The 18368-nt window shown below is 41.0% G+C and overlaps 1 protein-coding gene across 1 annotated transcript; it reads right to left on the bottom strand.

The window, feature by feature from the left end:
* Positions 1 to 3910: 3910 nt before the first annotated feature.
* Positions 3911 to 13118, bottom strand: LOC121934023 (insulin gene enhancer protein ISL-2-like). The gene is made up of 4 exons (XM_042474000.1): positions 12911 to 13118; positions 9152 to 9462; positions 8756 to 8923; positions 3911 to 4877 (listed from the first exon to the last, which is right to left on the bottom strand). The coding sequence occupies exons 1-4, from the start codon at positions 13116 to 13118 to the stop codon at positions 4761 to 4763; spliced, it is 804 nt and encodes a 267-aa protein (XP_042329934.1). The 3' UTR covers positions 3911 to 4760.
* Between the last annotated feature and the right edge of the window lie 5250 nt (positions 13119 to 18368).

Here is an 18368-nt window from a genome sequence, read left to right on the forward strand (position 1 = left end):
TATTACCTTAGTAGTTTGAGTATTGGACTATGACTCTGGAGACCAAGGTTCGGATCTCATCTCAGCCATGCAAACCCATGGGTGACCTTACAGAAGTCACACACTCTCATCCTCAGAGGATGACAGTGGCAAGCCACCTGTGAAGAAACTTGCTAAGAAAACCCCATGGGTCGCCATAAGTTAGAAACAACTTGAAGGATTGCAACAAATAATTATAATTATTTGCATAAAATGCAAATGAAACGCCAGGCTATGAGGGATGCAACTATGCGACAACCCTATCTCTGCACCAGTGTCCAGAATGGACCAGTGAAACCGAACATCTCTCTTAAGGGATGCAAATTTGGGTTTCCTCAGGAGTTAGTCCCTTTCAGTGTCATGTGCCTTCCTTCCAAGCAAGGAGCATGGATAGAGTTGCGGCCTTAAGCTCCCAATTTGGAACAATTTGCTGAGCAAATTCAGTTAAACGCAATTAGGCTAATTAGCTTATGAAAATGCATTACGCCCAAGACGTAGGAGCCCATGGCTTAGATGGCTGATCCCTCCGCTTAGCTGAACTTTGCAACGGAAAGGTCACAGACTGGACCTCTTCTATTGCATGGCCTTTTGGCCCCAGTGTTTACAATGCTCTTCTCTGCACACTCACACACTTCCCCTGCCATAATACTTCCTAGTCTGCAGCCACACACACAAACCGCACAATCCTGCGCAGGCTGCAGTCTACGAAAACTTCTGCGGTCAAGTGCCGGAGGATTTGGTTGCTTGTTCTGCAAGACAGTCATGCGACTTATCCCCTCTGGATAACGTCACTTGGGAACACAGGTTGAAGAAGAGGTTGTGGTTGTTTTTAAGGAGGGTTGCATACATCTCTCCAAATCATATGGTTGTTGGATGCACAGAATCCTCAACTTGAAAGGGAGTTGTGGTCTAAATAACAATACAACTGGCCCTCCACATTTGCAGCTTTGACTTTTGCAGATCTGATTATTTACAGTTTTGATTACTGTATATACTCATGTATAGGTCTAGAAATTTAGGTAGATTCAGTAGCTTGGATAGATCCTTGAAAGCTCAGACCTAAACCCAAAATAAATTCACCGTCCGACTGATATGGAAGCCACCAAGTTTTACAGCTCTGGAAAAAGAGTATGATTTCACTTACCCACATTGCATTCGTGGCTCAGTGGCTCCCAGCCTGAAAAACAATATTCTCCCCCACATTATGAAGGGCATTTAGACAAAAATGCCTTGCACTGCCAATTATAGTAATGATCCCTCTTGCCTTTGCTTAATTATTATTTTTCCTGCTCTGTCCTCAGATAACAGGCAAATCTTCTTACAGAGGCATCGGTGTCTAAGAACTGCATTAGAGAGAGACAGATGAAAACAGCAAAAAGGGGAAGATGGGCACAGCGGGGAGGCTGAGCATAAGAAACAGAGGAAATCGGGAGAAGAAAGTTGAAAGCAAAGGAAGAAGGATTTTCTTGCAAAGATCTGCACAGTTTCCAAAATTCAAGCATTGCAAAAGGTAGCTATGACCAATCTCTGCAAGAAATTGGCCATAGAATCAAGTTGGAGGACCTACAAAATGCCTGGAGAAGTGCTATCTTTAGGAAGTTCCAGGTTCTCCAGCACAACTTGATGGCCATCTTTTGGCAGAGTTGTGCTGGAGGACCTAGAGATTCCTAGAGAACATATTAATCAAAACCGTGAATAATCAAATACACAAAAGTCAAATCCAGAATGCAGAGAGCCAACTGTATATCCATGACTAGCGTTGGCAGGTTTTCAAAACAACCATAAGAGACAGTCAAAGTTCATGCGTGCAGCATTGACAATCCAGAAGTAACTATTAACAAGTTTGTGTCCTACCAAAATTAAAATACTCATTTCAGTTAGTTTAGCCATTTAGTCCTCTGTAATACTAATGCAGTCAGCCCTCCATATCCACAGATGCTTTATGCACGGGGTCAAACATCCATGGATTGAAAATATTCTAAAAGGATGTAAATTTCCAAAAGCAAACCTTGATTTTGCCATTTTATATAAAGGACACCATTTTATCATGTCATTGGATTTAATGGGACATGAGCATCCATGGATTTTGGAACCAAACCCCAGAAAAAATCAAGGGCCCACTGTATATTGTCCTTATCCATAAATTACATGATGCAGAGAGGTCTGTCTTTCCCACACCCAAAAATACCTGGCAAAATAGTGACATCCCTATTGCCCATTTTTGTGTTTTTGATAGTATTTTTAAATAAATAAGTTAAAAACAACCCCAAATTAACGTTACTGATACATCATTTAAAATGAGAGCTGGGTATATATACTCTTTATCACTCCTATTCCAAAGGACATCACTAAGGAAAGCAGAAGGCAAATTATTTGGTATATATATATATATATATATATATATGAAATGTGTTTGCAGTCATGCACTGGACGGTGCTTATATATTTAAGCAATGCAGCTATAACTGTATCTCACTGCAAACACAATATCAATGTTCACCATTTTGGAATAGCATCACGGCTCAGAATAGTGCAACATAGATGCCACCATTCCTAAATGGACCTTATTGTTGACCATTTGATCAGGTTCCAAGCAGAACTGAAAGGTATCTCCTAACCTAACTTATTTATTTTTTGTTGTGCCCCTTGGGAAAAAGATTTCTTTGTCGAAGCGCTTTGGCTTTTGCAAAGTGGAAGTTCCAGTTTTGCAAGCGCACGACGCAAAGGGAACTGCTGTGGAAGGGAATATATAAACTCATATGCAATTTTAATCGTCCCAAAACGTAAGGAAAAAATGACCCCCAAGGGTTATGAATTCAGATTGCAATCCTACACGTACCTAAGATAGGTCCCATGAAGTTCAATGGGAGGTACTTCTGAATAGATGTGTACTGTATAAGATTGTGCTGCCAGAGCTACAATTTGAGTAGGCCAATAATCAATTAAAAAGGAAACCATGTCTTTATTCATTAAAATGAGGGTATTGTTGTGACTCTTTCAGGTTCAAGTCAGAGGCTGGAATCCTGTTTGTTAATCCCAAATAGAGTAAATCGAATCAATCAATTTTAAGTGTAAAGATATATCATTGCATACCTAAGACAGGATTGTCCATGCCATCATATTTCCCATTTCTATGTATGGTTGCAAACCCACTGGTTTGACAACAAGCTGTGTCAGGGGTGAACCACATGGCCTAAGAGATGTTGCTGGACTACAACGCCCATAAGTCCCAGCCAGGATAGTTCATGGTGAGGGATGATAGGAGATGCAGTCCAACAAGCGAGGGCTGCACAGTTCCCAATAAGGGACAACAATGAACTCAAAGTGGCCAGTCCTTGCACTCTTGAAAACCTCCAGTTCTTACATTTGGGCCTTTCTTGTGAAAAGGAGCCTTATGATAGCATTTCTCACAAATATACGAGTGGCTGACATCCTTTTTTGGAAACTTATGCCACCATAAACCAACTTATAACTGCACAAAGTTGAGCCATGCTTTTGTGCAACATTTATGTTCACAGGAAGGGAGGGGAGACTCAACTTTGTAACTGTGACCATTGTGCACAGTAGTGTGGCCACTACACATCCCATTGTGTAACATGTCCCATGGTGCAACGGAAGTACCCCGTTGCTCAATTGCTCATCTTGTATGCTGCCTTGTTCTGCATTGTCACAATCTACATGGTTGTGCATCATTTACATGGACAATGTTCTACATTGTCACATTTCACGGTTGGGCTTCATTTCAGTAGTGTCACTCCTCTATCATAAAGCTGCACATCGTAGCCTCTGAAACCAGATCCCAGGCAACCATTTGGGAATGTTACTCTGGCCACAACAATGAATGTTAACACCAAACAACAACTGACACACACAGAGAGATAGGAGTACCACTTTTCACCCTCAGGTACTTCTCATTTATTATTTTCATCATTTAGGTCAAAATATCGGTCCCACCATTTATCTGCGGCCGTGATAATAAATAACAATAACTTACTTTGGTCTCCAAAGGCTCAGACAACCATATCTCCGTCCATAAGATAATTTAACATTGGCAAAGAGGGGAAGGGGAGAGAAGGCAAAAGATCTAGTCCTGTAGATTATTTTCCAGCAATCATGCGGGCTTGAGAAGAGAGAGAAGGGGAATAAACAGAAAGATATTCCTCTTTACATTGCCACCAACAAAAAAGTTCAAGATTTGCCCAGATGCTTGGAATCCGGTGGCAAACGGGGGGTGAGTCCAGTCCCATGGTGCTTGGTGATGAGTTTTGTGGTCAACATAGATGCAACATAGCTATGAATCTGAGATGATGGAGCTGGTGAAGACCAACCCAAAGGAAGGAAGAACCATCAGTTCCAAAGTGAATCGAGCTTGTTCCATCCTAATTAAAATACATAACAAAATAAAAAAACTGAAAGGGGTAATGTTCACTAAAACTACCATTACATGATTCAGATGTAATTCTAGTAAGATCCAGGGAGTGAGTGGGAAGACCAGGATCTCTCGGAGGTCTTGCTTTGCTTTGCCCTCCTTGAGGCTTGGAAGAAGGCAATAAAAAGTCTGGAGCTGGGAGTGAACGCAGCCAACGTGGATATGAGGAGAACAAGGAGCTGGGATTTTAAATAAAGACAATAATTTAAAGAGCTGAGTTTGCACAGAGCTCAAGAGATCTCATGCAGGGAGCAGGCGCATGCACGTGTCCGTAAGGGCGGGGAAGTCGCTTGGGTGGCGAAAGGCTGGTCTTCTCACGTCTCCACTGGGCTAGGAACCATGCTGTTGGGGGTGTCGGGGAGCTGGGAAGACAAGGAGGTCACGTCGCTGCCGGAGGAGTTTCCCAGAGAGCCAGATTCGGAAAAGGAGACCTGCAAGGAGGAAAAGAAGAGAGTGATGGGAGCAAAACTGGTATGGAGAGTCATGTTGTAAAGAATTGCTCTATGTTTCAGTGGCTGATAGTCAAGTATGGATCTTCAAGTCACCTGTTGACTTGTTGTTGGAAGACTTTTTTGCACTCTCTCTTCCCCTCCTTAGATAAATAGATTTTCCTGCATGCAAAGCCTGCTGTCTCTTCAAAATCCAAACTAAATCACAGGGCAATAACTTTGCAAACTGGTAAACAAAGCATGTGATTCAGGTCACTCTCCCTTTTGGGAAGTTCTCAAAGGCACAAAGATTTTCTATTTCTCTTGCCTTGTTGCATTCCCCATCTTCCCTTTCTCTTAGCTTTCCTTGGAAAGATGGGGAGATAAACATTTATTCGTTACCTGAACTATTCATTAGCTAGATAACTATATGACACACATTATATTAGGTACATTACATACATTACAACACTGGCTCTTCTGCTCTCGCTGCCAATTTCTTTCTTTCAGTTAGGCTCAAAGGTGCTACAAGATCTCTCTACCTACTATCCATTAGCTAGGTTAGGATATAGCCTCTATGTATGTGTAGATTAAAGCCATTAGTAAGCCTAAACTGCAAGCTACTTGTGTTGTTTTTGAGTCAGTTCTTAGAGAAGCATAGTTAGACAAAGACACGTTTTCTGCTACTCTGCTGATTTAAAGACAGCAGAACTGGAACATATCCACAAACCTCAGTCCATCATAAGGCTTCCTTTCACAACCTCAGTCCATCAGTAATGGGTTGAACAGAGACAATGGTTTCTTGACACACTACGCCAGTGGTTCCCAACCTTTTCTATGCCCCACACTCCTAGGAAACATTTGGTTAATATCCACACCCCCAACAAAACTAACATTTGAAAATTAAAAAGTGCAATTTCTAATTTTTGGTCCGCAACTTGAACCACCTACAATACAAATTGAACTTTTAAACGTTAAACTTTTAACCCAGTGCATAAAATGCCAATCTAAATTGAGCAACCAGAGTAATACTGTAAATATTGTCAGTTGTAAAAGCCTCTCCTTTCAATGAAATATACAAATGAGACTACTGTCAGCAATGGATTCATTTTCTCCTTAGCCACGGATTTTTCTACCCATGGATTCAAGCATGAAAATATTCAAAAAAGGTATGAATTCTAAATAGAAAACCATTTTGCTATGCCATTGTATTTAATGGGACTTGTGCATCCACGGAGCATCGAACCCTGGTCTCCAGAGTCGTAGCCAAACTATGCTGGCTCTCCAAGAAGGCTCTCCAAGAAGGCCAACAGATCTGCAACTATCTCTCAATGTCTCAGAACAGCACCATCCCTTGGTGGTTTTTCTTCCTTCAAAGCGGAAGCCAGGCTGGCAGGAATTTGCTAGACTTTCCAAAGACTCCTTCCTCTCTGGCTGGGCAAGGCTCCAGGAGAAGCTGAAATCCATTTCATCCATTGATGTCTAGGGGACATATTTCATCCAATGGCTCTCCTGGTGCTGCAAACTATCATTTAATTATGCATCTCACTCATTTCATTTCTCTGTTATCTTAACTTAAACAGAGCAAGGGATTCATTTTCTTAAAAATTATCATCATTATCCTCCTCCTTCGAGTATGATCACTAGGCAGGAAATATGGACACGACATGCACCTTCCTCAGTATTCAGTTATAATTAATATTACTGCTTCAGCGGCATCCCAGCAGCAACCATAGTCCATGGCGAAGCAGAAGAACAACTCTATTTTAAGTCTCTCCGTTTCCATGACATACCCTCCAACCGTCTTGATTTGAGAAGGCCAGCATGGCGCAGTGGTTTGAGTGTTGGACTTCAACTCTGGAGACCAAGGTTCGATTCCCAGCTCGCCCATGAAACTCAATTGGTGACTTTGGGCAAGTCACATTATCTCAGCCTCAGGGAAAGGCAATGCAAACCTCCTCTGAACAAACCTTGCCAAGGAAACCCCATGATAGTGTTGCCTTAGGGTCGCCATAAGTCAGAAATCCACAAACTCACCATGAGTCGAGATCAACTTGAAGGCAGCTAACAACAACAAATTTTGGCAAAAATGGGTCCTAGAACAGATCAAGTATGAAATCTCTCTGGAAGCCAAGATGATCAAATTGAGGTTGTCATACTTTGGCCAACTCATAAGACACAACTCATTAGAAAAGACAACAATGCTAGGAAACGTAGAGTAGTAGAAGGAAAGGAAGACCACAAGCCAGATGGATTTACTCAATTATGGAGGACACAAGTATGAATTTGCAGGACCTGAGCAGAGCAGAGCAGTGGAGGACAGGGGTCTTGGAGATGTCTCACCCACAGAGTCACAACAACAACAAACATTGGGCAAGAAGGCACACAAATGAGTCCTAGAAAGAGATCAGGCTGAAAGCCAAGATGATCAAATTGAGGCTGTTGTACTTTGGCCACATCATGAGAAGGCAAGACTCATTGGAAAAGGCAATAGATAGGATGCTAGGAAAGGTAGAGGGTAGTAGAAAGAGAGGAAGACCACAAGCTAGATGAGTAGACACAATTGCGGAGGTCACAAGTATAAATTTGCAGGACCTGCGCAGAGCAATGCAGGACAAGTAGTCTTGGAGATGTCTCATCCACAGGGTCACCATGAGCTAGAGTCAACCACAACAACATGCAATGAACTCTATATTGTCCCATGCAAGCGGAAGGCCATGGCATAGTTTTGACTCTGCAGCATCTCTACTGTTTATGACCCAAAGCCAACCAGCTAACAGGAAAATCTGACCCCATTTCAGACCAGTTCCGCATTGTTTACACTGACTGGCAGTCTCTTTTTCAAACCAGAATCCAATAGAAATTCTATCTTCACTTCTGCACCAACATACACATAAAACCACCTCACACCACACAATCCTAATGGTCCTCAAAGGCCTATCCGATCCACTTCCATTGCCCACCATTCCTTGAAATCGCACAAGTGCAAAATTTTCGGTACAAGGCCTATCCTAAGGAGCTGCAAACAAAACTCCATCAGTGATACCTTTATCGGCCAACCAAAATGCACAATATTTCAAAGCTCCACCGAAAACTTGTAACAAGTATGTTGTGCATTTCGGTTGGCCAAGAAAGGTATCACTGATGGGTTTATTTTGTCCTCAGCTTTATTTCCCCATCTTTATATATCTTTTCTGAATTGTTTTAATTGCTCCAAGTGGCTGCAATGGGCTGACTTTCTGCAACCTGTTATCCTTGTTCAGTAAAGTTTTGTTATACTTTCCCCTTCGCTGAATATATTGAGAGCATAAAGGGATTGATTATTTTAACAAATCTGTTTTAGTTGCTCTGACCCCATAGTATGGAGCCAATGCAGTTAAAGTGGAATCATAGTGCTATAATTTTATCGTTTGAAAGGGTCCCTGGTAACCAGAAGAAATTAGAAAGCAAGGCCATCTCGATAAAAGCACAACATTAATAATAATCACAACAATAAGTCCCATTATCCCAAGCTAAACAACCCACAGTGGAGGATGATGGGTGCTGAAATCCTTTCTCCAGTGGGAAGGGTGACATTTCTCAACCTTCCTCAACTCAATAGAGGCACAAAATTAATAATTACCATAAACACAGCAACAACTCCCATTAGATCCAGCTAAAACATCCCACGATGAAGGGTGATGGGTGCTGAAGTCCTTTCTCCAGGGGGAAGGGTGAAATTTCTCACTCTTCCTTAACTCAGTAGAGGCACAAAATTAATCATCAGCATAATCACAGCAGCAATTCCCATGAGATCCAGCTAAAGCAACCCATAGTGAAGGATGATGGGTGCTGAAGTCCTTTCTCCAGAGGAAGAGGTGGGAATTCTGCCCATTGCTTACCAGTTGTTGGAAGGCAGGTTGGTCCAAGTCGCTTTGGAGGGCGAAATCGCTGAGTGCTTTCCAGGGGGGTTGATAGGTCTGGACCTCCACCGCGCTTCCCTGAACTGCGCTGTCGTGCCGGATCGGACTGCCTGCCACCAGCGGGGTCCCTGTCAGGCCCTGCAGGCTCTTTGGAGGACAAAAGGAGGACTTTAGAGAAGCAAAAGGTCAGTACTTTCAACCAGTTTCAAAGAAGGGAGATCACAGATGGATCATGGAAGGTAGGAATGGGAAAACTGGGGGGCTCCCATGCCAGTGGGGCAGCGAATCCACTCCGGGTTTTCACCCAGGGATGGGAACTATGTAGCCTTCCAGTCATTTTTATTTTCCATCCCTCCATCCTTCCTTCCTCCTTACCGTTTTGTCCCCGTTATGCTGTTGTTGCTGCTGCTGGATCTGCTTCATGAGGATGGACTTCTTCTTGTCCTTGCAGCGCTTGTTCTGGAACCAGACCCGGATGACCCTGGGGCTGAGGCCAGTCATCTCCACCAGCTGCTCCTTCATCAGGGCGTCCGGACGAGGGTTGGCTGCGTAGCAGGTCCGCAGCGTGTGCAGCTGCTTCTCATTCAGCACCGTCCGCACGCGCGTCGTCTTCTCCGCCGCGGCCTTCGGCACGTGAGAACGCAGCGAAGACGAGGAGGACGAGGGCGGGCGCCCAGGACAGGACTCTGCAAGGAGGAGGACATGGAGGACAGGGTCAAAGGCAAATCACTCTGCGTCCACACTCCGCAAATAACCCGGTTTGGCACCGCTTTAAGTGGCTCAGCGGCCTGGGCATTGCAATCCATTCTAGCATCAGAGCTCCCTGAAACAAAAGGCTGACATCTCTTACAATACTACAAAAACTGGGGGGGGGGGGGGTTGCATTTGCTCCACATTTTTCCCACTGGAATCGAATCAAATGAGGATCGGGATCGATTTCCAGTGGGAACTAGGGGCATATAACTCGAATCAGGATTCGGAACTTTTCGTAGTGGGAATGGCCCTTCAGAATACTAATAGCGTTGGCACTGCGGAAATAACCTGGTTTCAGACCTATTTAAGTGGCTCAGTGGCTGGGCATTTCAATTCATTCTGGCAGAGAAGGCCTAAATACAGTACAACAAATGCCAGAATACTCTAGCATTGCCTGCATCCATCCACACTGCAGAAATAACCCAGTTTGACACAGCTTTAACTGACTCGGTGCTATGAAATCCTGAGATTTGTAGTTTGTAGTTGTGGCACCAGAGTCTCTGACAAAAAACTTTAAATCTCTCAAAAACACTACAAATCTCAGACTTAACCTATAGCATGGCACATCATTCCGCATGCAGAAATAACCCGTTTGACACCACTTTCTTTGCCACGGCTCAATGCTAGAACTCTGGGATTTGTAGGTTTGTTGTGAGTCCAAGTCTTAAAGGTTAAATCTCTCACAATGCTACACATCCAGAAATCACAGCATTAAAGCGGTGTCAAAACTGGGTTATTTTTGCATTGCCAAGGGAATGCCAAAAAAATGGGGAGGGACAGGTTCCAGAACGATGGAGGACAGACCACCAGGTGGGGTAAACGCACTGCTTTAAAAGGATTACACACTCCCTAAACGACATCCACACGGAGATATAATCGGTTTGACACCGCTTATACTGCCACAGCAGAAACGTATGCGATCCTGGGAAATTGCTCGTTTATTTGGCACTAGCGCTCTCGACAGAGAAGGTATTAATGTTCTCCCCAACAATTAAACATCCCAGAATTCCATCGCATTGAGCCAGAGGAAGTTGGAAGTTAAAATGGACTCAAACTGGATTTTTCTGCAGTGTGGATACAGTATACCTCTCTCCATGGCAGATAAATTTTCTTAATTCTTTAATTACTTAATTTAATCCATCTTTTATTTTATAGGTAGTTTAACAGAACTATTTATCTCTAAATAGGTCTAGATTTGCCTCTGGAGAATAGAAAAGGCACAGAAGAATATTGCTGCCCCAAGTATTTATTTTATGAGTCGGATTATCTTCTTATAGGATTATTATTTTTTATTTATTATTATGATTCCACACTGAATCATAGCCTAGTAGCCATCACCAATAATAATAATAATAATAATTAATAATCATAATAATAAATAATCATCATCATGTAATCAATCATTGCATTACATATTATTGTTCTTATTCTATTTGCTTAACATTAATTAAAACATGTCAGCACTGAATAAAGAATTAATCCTGTTCGCACAACAACAACAATAATGTAATAATTACCTTATCTTTTATCATTTATTGCTGCTGCTTTATAGACGCATAGTTACAGTCCATTAGGTAATAAATAATTACCAGTATTAGTATTGCTACTGATTTATAGACGTATGGGGTTTGGTTATAGGTAATAAATATGTTATATGTAATAAATCAGTACCTTATCGTTACTATTATGATTGTATGCTGCTTGTATAGCAAACCTAGTTATATATATTATTATTAGATACTAAACAATTTACATGATTATTATTATTATTTGCTGCTGGCTTTATAGAATCATTCGTTACATATTATTCTTATGGATATAAAATAATACATTATTATTATTCTTATTATTCTTCTTATTATGCTGCTGCTTTATAAGAAAACCAGAGTTACATTCTATTATTATGGACTTACATAATACATTATTACTTATTATTTATATTATTATTACTGCTTATAGACGAATAGTTAATTTATATTATTATGAATAACATCTTACATATATTCTTCTTATTATTATTATTATTATTGCTGCTGCTGCGTTATAGAAACATCGGCTCCATTATTATTTATATCGAACTAAATAATTACTTCTTATTATTATATTATTATTATGCTTTTAGAAGCATAGTTAATTATATATTATTCGTAATAAATCATTTACATTATTTATTATTTCTTATTATTATTATTATTTGCTGCTGCTGCTGCTTTATTATAAACATAGTTTACATTATTATTATTATGGAATAAATTAATTACATTATTATTATATTACTGCTGCTTTTAGAACCCTAGTCATAGGGAGAAAGCGTCCCTTAACGGAAATTCTTTCTTCTTCTTGGATCTAGCTTTGTCAAAATGGCTTTAAAATGGGTGATATCTTGACCAACCCACAAAGTTTTATTCTAGCTAACGTTTCTCATCAGTAAAGGGCACAAAGTGAGTCTCTCCTTTGTATTAGTAATGGAGGTTCTGGGGCTTTATGGGAGTAAAGTAAACCTCATTGGATCCAATGGGGATTGCAAGTGCGGAGGACCTAGGCTGTTTTTAAAGCTTGCATTGAAAGGTTCTTCTTGGGATCCAGGAAGCATTTACTGCCGGGTTAATCTTCCTTTTGCTGGAAAAGCATTAAGAACCCTTGCATTTACTCCTGCGTAAAACCCATGCACCACTGAGGCGGTCTCTCAATAGTCTCTTAGATCCAAGCGCTGGAGCTCCTAACCGACACTGAAGGAATATCAGGTTTGAAAACCCTTTAAACTGCTTCAGTTGCTTTGTGGAAATTTCCAGCCTTCTCTGTGGGCCACAAGACTCCCCCTTCCCCACTTGCATTGGCGTTAAATAGGGCAGTGAATGCGGGTTATTTCTGCAGTGTGGAGGCAGCCCTTGCTTAAGGGCCAGCAAACTCTCCCCAAAAAGACCATTGCCTGCAATGGAGAGAGACCCATTGGAAGCGGAAGAGGAAGGGAGGAAGGTCAGAGGGAGGGAGAGGAGAGAGGCGGGGCGGAAAGGAGGAAAGGAAATGTGAAAAGAAAGAAGGGCAGGCGGAAAAGGAGGAAGTATTAAGAAAGAAAAGGAAGGGAGGGAAGAAGAATCAAGAAGGAGGCAGGAAAAGAATGGAGGAAGGGAAGGAAGAGCGGAGGTTAGGAGGGAAAGGGAAAGGAAAAAAGAGAGTGAAAGGGAGGAAAGGAAAAGAAGGGAGGAAAGGAAGGAAAGAAGGATGAAGGGAAAGTGAAAGCGAAAGAGAGAGAAGAAAGAAAGAAGCAATTGGGTAAGTGAGGAAGTCGAGAGGAGGGTGAAGGAAGGGCCCCTGGGGCCTCTCTCTACCGTCCCCGGAGGGGTTCCGTTTGGGTTCTCGGGGGCCTTCCGGGTGCGATGCCCTTGGCTCCCGTCAGCCCCGGCGAGGAGCCATTGTACTTCGATCGGGGTGGCTGCAGAGGGAGCTTGGCCTCGCGGAGGGCGAACTCGTACCCGGGAAGGAGATGCGTGGCGCAGAGGGAGCATCGGAAGCACTCCCGGTGGACGACCCGTCCCTCGCCCCGCCTCACAGGTGGTCGCCTGCTCCCGAAGGCCCCGGCCGAGCACATTCACCCGAAGAGCCTGGAAGAAGAGAGAAGAAGGTGTCAGGGAACAGTCCCAGGATGGCCGAGAGAGGACCCGGGCCAGCTTAAACACTTGGACACACTGCCTCTCCTCTCTCTCTCTCTCATCCAATTTGCACGCTATAGGTAATTAATCTATTAGTCTGTCTAGCCATTTCATCCAGCTACATTCTATCTATCTACCCACCCTTATCTATTATCATATCTCCTATCTATCTATCTATCTATCTATCTATCTATCTATCTCCTCGTATGTCTGTTATCCATCTATCCCATCCATCCCATCCCCCATCACCTCTGTATGTCTGTCGATCTATCTATATATCTATCTATTATCTTATCTATCCTCTACCATCATCATCTATCATCTATCTATCTGATATATCTCTCTATCTCCTCTGTCTGTCGGTCTCTTTCTACTTACCTACCTACCTATCTCCTCTCTCTCTCTTCTCTCCATCTTATCGATATCTTATCGGTTTAATTAAGGAGCCTTCCAGACCCTTCCATGGGGCCCCTCCTTCCTGGGAACCAGGGCTCATCCAAGGGAGGCCGACGGGCCTGCCACGTGACCTTCATCATGGGCTGAGCAGCAGTGGGGCTCACTTGCCCCAGGGACCCACCAGCTCCTCACTCACTCATCACATCCTCATTCCTTGACTTCAGAGCCTCCGGTGATGAAAACGCAAGCAAACATACAGCTCCCAAAAACTACGGCGCAGTGGAGGAGACCCGAGGCCCCGAAGGATCACAGCCTGATCAGCCGAACTCACAAACGAGATCCCTGAGGACCCTTAAGATCCCTGCCTCTCCTGGCCTGACACTGATTCCCTCAGTGGCCCCCTTTAATGCTCATCCTGCCAATATTGCTAGCATTCCTAATGGAAAAACGACTGATACCTAAGACTATTCTCTTTCTCTTCTCAGCATGCAGCAGGATCTCAGCCGAGAGTCTCACCTGATGCATTGCCAACGTCAATGGGTTTTTATTTCATTCTATTCTTTATTCCCTCTTAAATCCCGCCTTTCTGCCAAAGTTTGGGGCCAAGGCGGATCACAAGAGATTTCCTTTTAAGACATTTCTTTTCCGACCACAAAACAGAAGACAGAAAACAAAGGGTTTGTTTTTTTTTTTGCAAAATTCCAGCTTTGCAAGAGGAAAGGAGATTAAACGGAAACGGGACAACAAACAGAAGAAAGAGAAGAAGAAGAAGAGGATGTAAGGAAAAAAAGAAGAAGAAGAGAAGCTATTATTGCATATTTTTTCCAATATATGGCATCTAGATACGTATATTTTAGATCCTTAATATTTTATATGCATCTATTGTGTGCAAATTCTCCAATGCATTTCATCAAAGTGTTATTAGATGCATATCATTAATCTTCTTTATGCCACACTTACATGCATTTTCGTAAATAAATATATTATCAGAGCATATCATATATATAATTTTATGCATATGATTAGATGCATATTCTTACGTTATCATAAATATAATATTAGATGCATATTCTTAAATACCTTTGCTGAGATGCATAATTATATTATATAAGTTATTAGATGCCGATTCTTAGATGCAATAATATATTCTTACATATAAGAAGGCATATAAATATAAATACTATTAGATGCATGTAATAGAGGCATATTCTTAGAGCAGATAATTAATACTCTTCAAATTCATATTCATGCAATAAACACTATTGATGCACATCCTTAGATGCATTATTCATAGGTGCATATAATGTAATATTCTTTGATGCCTATATTTTAGATGCATATAATAATTCTATTAGATGCACATTCTTAGCAGCATATAATATTCTTAATGCATAGGATTAATTTTTTAACTGCATCTTCTTAGATGCATGTAATTAATATTCTGAGATTCATATTCTTGGATGCAGATAGTACGATATTCTTACGATTCATGTTCTTAAATGCAGTAATTGCAAAACACTATTAGATGCACATCTCTAGATGGTATATTCGTATGTGCATATAATCTAATATCCTTAGATGCATATATATATTATTATTAGATGGCATATTCTTAGATGCACATAGTTTAAAATCACTAAATGCTTGTTCTTAGATGCATATCCTTAGAGGCATATAATGTTAGATGCATATTCTTAAAATATAACCAGGATTTTACGATATGCTTAGATGCATAGAATATAATATTCTTTAAATGCATATTAATATAAAATTTCAAATAGATGTTCTTAAGATTGCATCTAATAAGATTATATTAGGTGCTATTCTTAAATTAATAAGATTTTATGCCTATGCTTAGGTGGCATATAATATAATATTCTTAGATCTATAATTAAAATTTCAAATGCATGTTCTTAGCTGCATATAACATAATATTCTTAGATGCATCTAATGTAAACATGTAAATGCATGTCCTTAGGGGATCATCGGGGGGGGGGGGGCTGACCTGAGGTAGTCCCTCTTGCAGTAGGTCTTCCGTCGCGGACGAAGCAGGTGCAGGTCTCGTCCAGGAACTGGCTGCAGTCGTGGCACTTGAGCACGGCGGCGTGCCACTCCAGGTCCGGGGAGCCCTCAGGATGTACTGGTCCAGGATCTCGCTCCCGCAGCCACCGCCACAAAGACACCCCTCCGCGCAGGGAGGCTCTGGGGAAGGAAGAAGGCACAGCAGAGAGAGGAGGCTCACAGGCAGCAACACACAGGCACAACCGAGGCTGGACACACGGAAGAACACATGGACACAACCCTGCCACAACCACACCAACTACACCACCAACACCAAATAATCAAACCTCAACCCACCACATCAGAACATTACACCACCACCATCATCACATCACAACCCACCACCACCATCATACATCACCACCATCATACATCATCATTAATCATCACCACCGTCACATCATCCTCACCAACATCACCATCATATCAAGCAGGAGGGACTAGCAACAAATTCAGACCACTCTTTGCAACTGGATCACATCATCATCATCCTCATCATCATCATCATCCTCCTCATCCTCTAGCAGTGGAACTAGCAATAAATTCACGACCACGTTGGCAAATGGTTATTATTATTATATTTATCATCATTATTTGGCCAGAGGGAACTAGCAAACAGCATTCAGACCACTGTTCACAACTGGTGATGGTGATGATGATGAGATGATTTAGAGGGGACTAGCAACAATTTATTATTATATCTAGCAGGGGAACTAGCAACATTCAGATCATTGTTGGCACCTCGGTTGTGTTGGTTGTTGTTTTTTTTGTTGTATTATTATTAATTACGCACACCAGCATTCTGGGCCACTGTTGGCAACTGGACTGAATTCAACCCCAAGAAGCAAGAAAATTGGAGAACCCAAATAAGAAATAAAAACCAACCTAATGAGATCTTGTTCCTTCCAGGACACTTTCTTACTTGTCCTTCTGCGATGGCACCAACGAAGACAATAGGCATGAAAGCCACCCCCAAAAACCCCATTGGCAGCAAAGAGAAACATTAAGGGAAACCAAATTACCCCAAAAATCCCATTGGCAGCAAAGAGGAGCAAAGTCCAACTGGGGTTTATGCAGGTTTTTCGTCAATGAATTAATATATGGAAGGAAAGAGAGTCACAGAATCTGGGAATGGCTTCGTCAAACTAATAATAATAGTAATAGTAATTATAATGGCAATGATTCCTTCTCTGAAACTTTTGCAGGAAGAACCCAAAAGGATAGAACAACAATGCAGCAACAATATCTTTCTTAGGACAAACTTCGTAAAGGAAATAACGATATAAATAATATTGTAACAATAATGTATTTCTCAGAAGAAACCTTATAAAGGAAATAATGATATAACAATAATGTAACAATAATGTATTTTGCAGGAAGAACCCCATAAAAGCCACTAATGATATAGAAATAATGTAACAATAATCTAGTCTGTAGGGAAAACCCTATAAACGAATTCATGATCGAGCAATAATGTAATGCATTTCACTGGAGAAACCATATAAAGGAAATAATTACATAATAATAATAATAATAATAATAATACTGTAATAATAATAATAATAATATAACAATCATGAATTTCGTAGGAAGAAGCCGATAATAATAGCGATATAATAACGTAGCAATAATATATTTCGTAGGAAGGACCCCAGGCAGGAAATAATAATGTAACTATAATTTAACAATATTGTTTTTCGTAGCAAGAAAATAAGAAAATGATGATATAACAAGAATCATTTTTACAGGAGGAAACCAATAAAGAAAATAATGATATAACAATCAGGAAATTTTGCCAGAGTGAACCCCATCAATAATAATAATAATAATAATAATAATAATAATAATAATATGATAAAACAATAATGTAGAAATAATGCAATTTTCAGGAGGAACCCAATAAAGGAGCATCACATTTAACAGCCATTTATTTTGTTACAGTCCTTGGAAGTAAAATGAGATTGAACCAGTTTCCAATTCTGAAAGCAAAAAGGGATCTTGGAGCACCTTGGAGCCTAACTTAAAAAGTATTATTATTATTATTATCATCATCATCATCATCATCATCATTATCATTATCATTATTATCATTATTATTATTTAAAATCTGGGAGCAGGAGTTTTCCTAGACCTGAGTTTACTTTCCTCAGCAATAATTCTGGTTTGCAAAAAGTAATCCAACCCAAAAATGAGGGACTGGAAGAAAAAGTGCAAAGGCTGTTGCTAATAATAATAATGATGATGATACTAATACTAATACTACTAATAATCCTTCCTTCCTCCAAGGTCTGCTCCTTTTCTCACATTATCAGCCCTCTCCCAACCGAAGCAAAGAGATTTGATGGAAACAAAACCCTCCACAAACTTTGTGGGAAGGAAAAGCCCCATGAAGCATTGAAAAAGAGGAGAGGAATGACACCTACTTTTGGAAACATTCCCCCATATAATATCCCTTCTCCCAGGATCTGCTCTTTTTCTCACCTTTCCTCCCAACAAACCAAACCCAAAGAGACCTGGTTCAAAACTGAAACCTCTGGAAAGGAAAGACCTTCATCCATTGGACCCCAGTTCTGTCTTTTATGCAACAGAAGAAAAAGCCAAGGAAAAAAGGCCACTATTTTGGGTAGGATCCCTCCCAAAAAAAGCACCCAAGAAAGGAGAATAAATATCCAGCATCCAGAAGGAAATATTCCATGCAGAAAAATACAAAAGATAAAATTAAAAGGGCAGCT

This window comes from Sceloporus undulatus, chromosome 6 (assembly GCF_019175285.1).
Source record: "Sceloporus undulatus isolate JIND9_A2432 ecotype Alabama chromosome 6, SceUnd_v1.1, whole genome shotgun sequence".
In the NCBI taxonomy this organism is placed as follows: Eukaryota; Metazoa; Chordata; class Lepidosauria; order Squamata; family Phrynosomatidae; genus Sceloporus; species Sceloporus undulatus.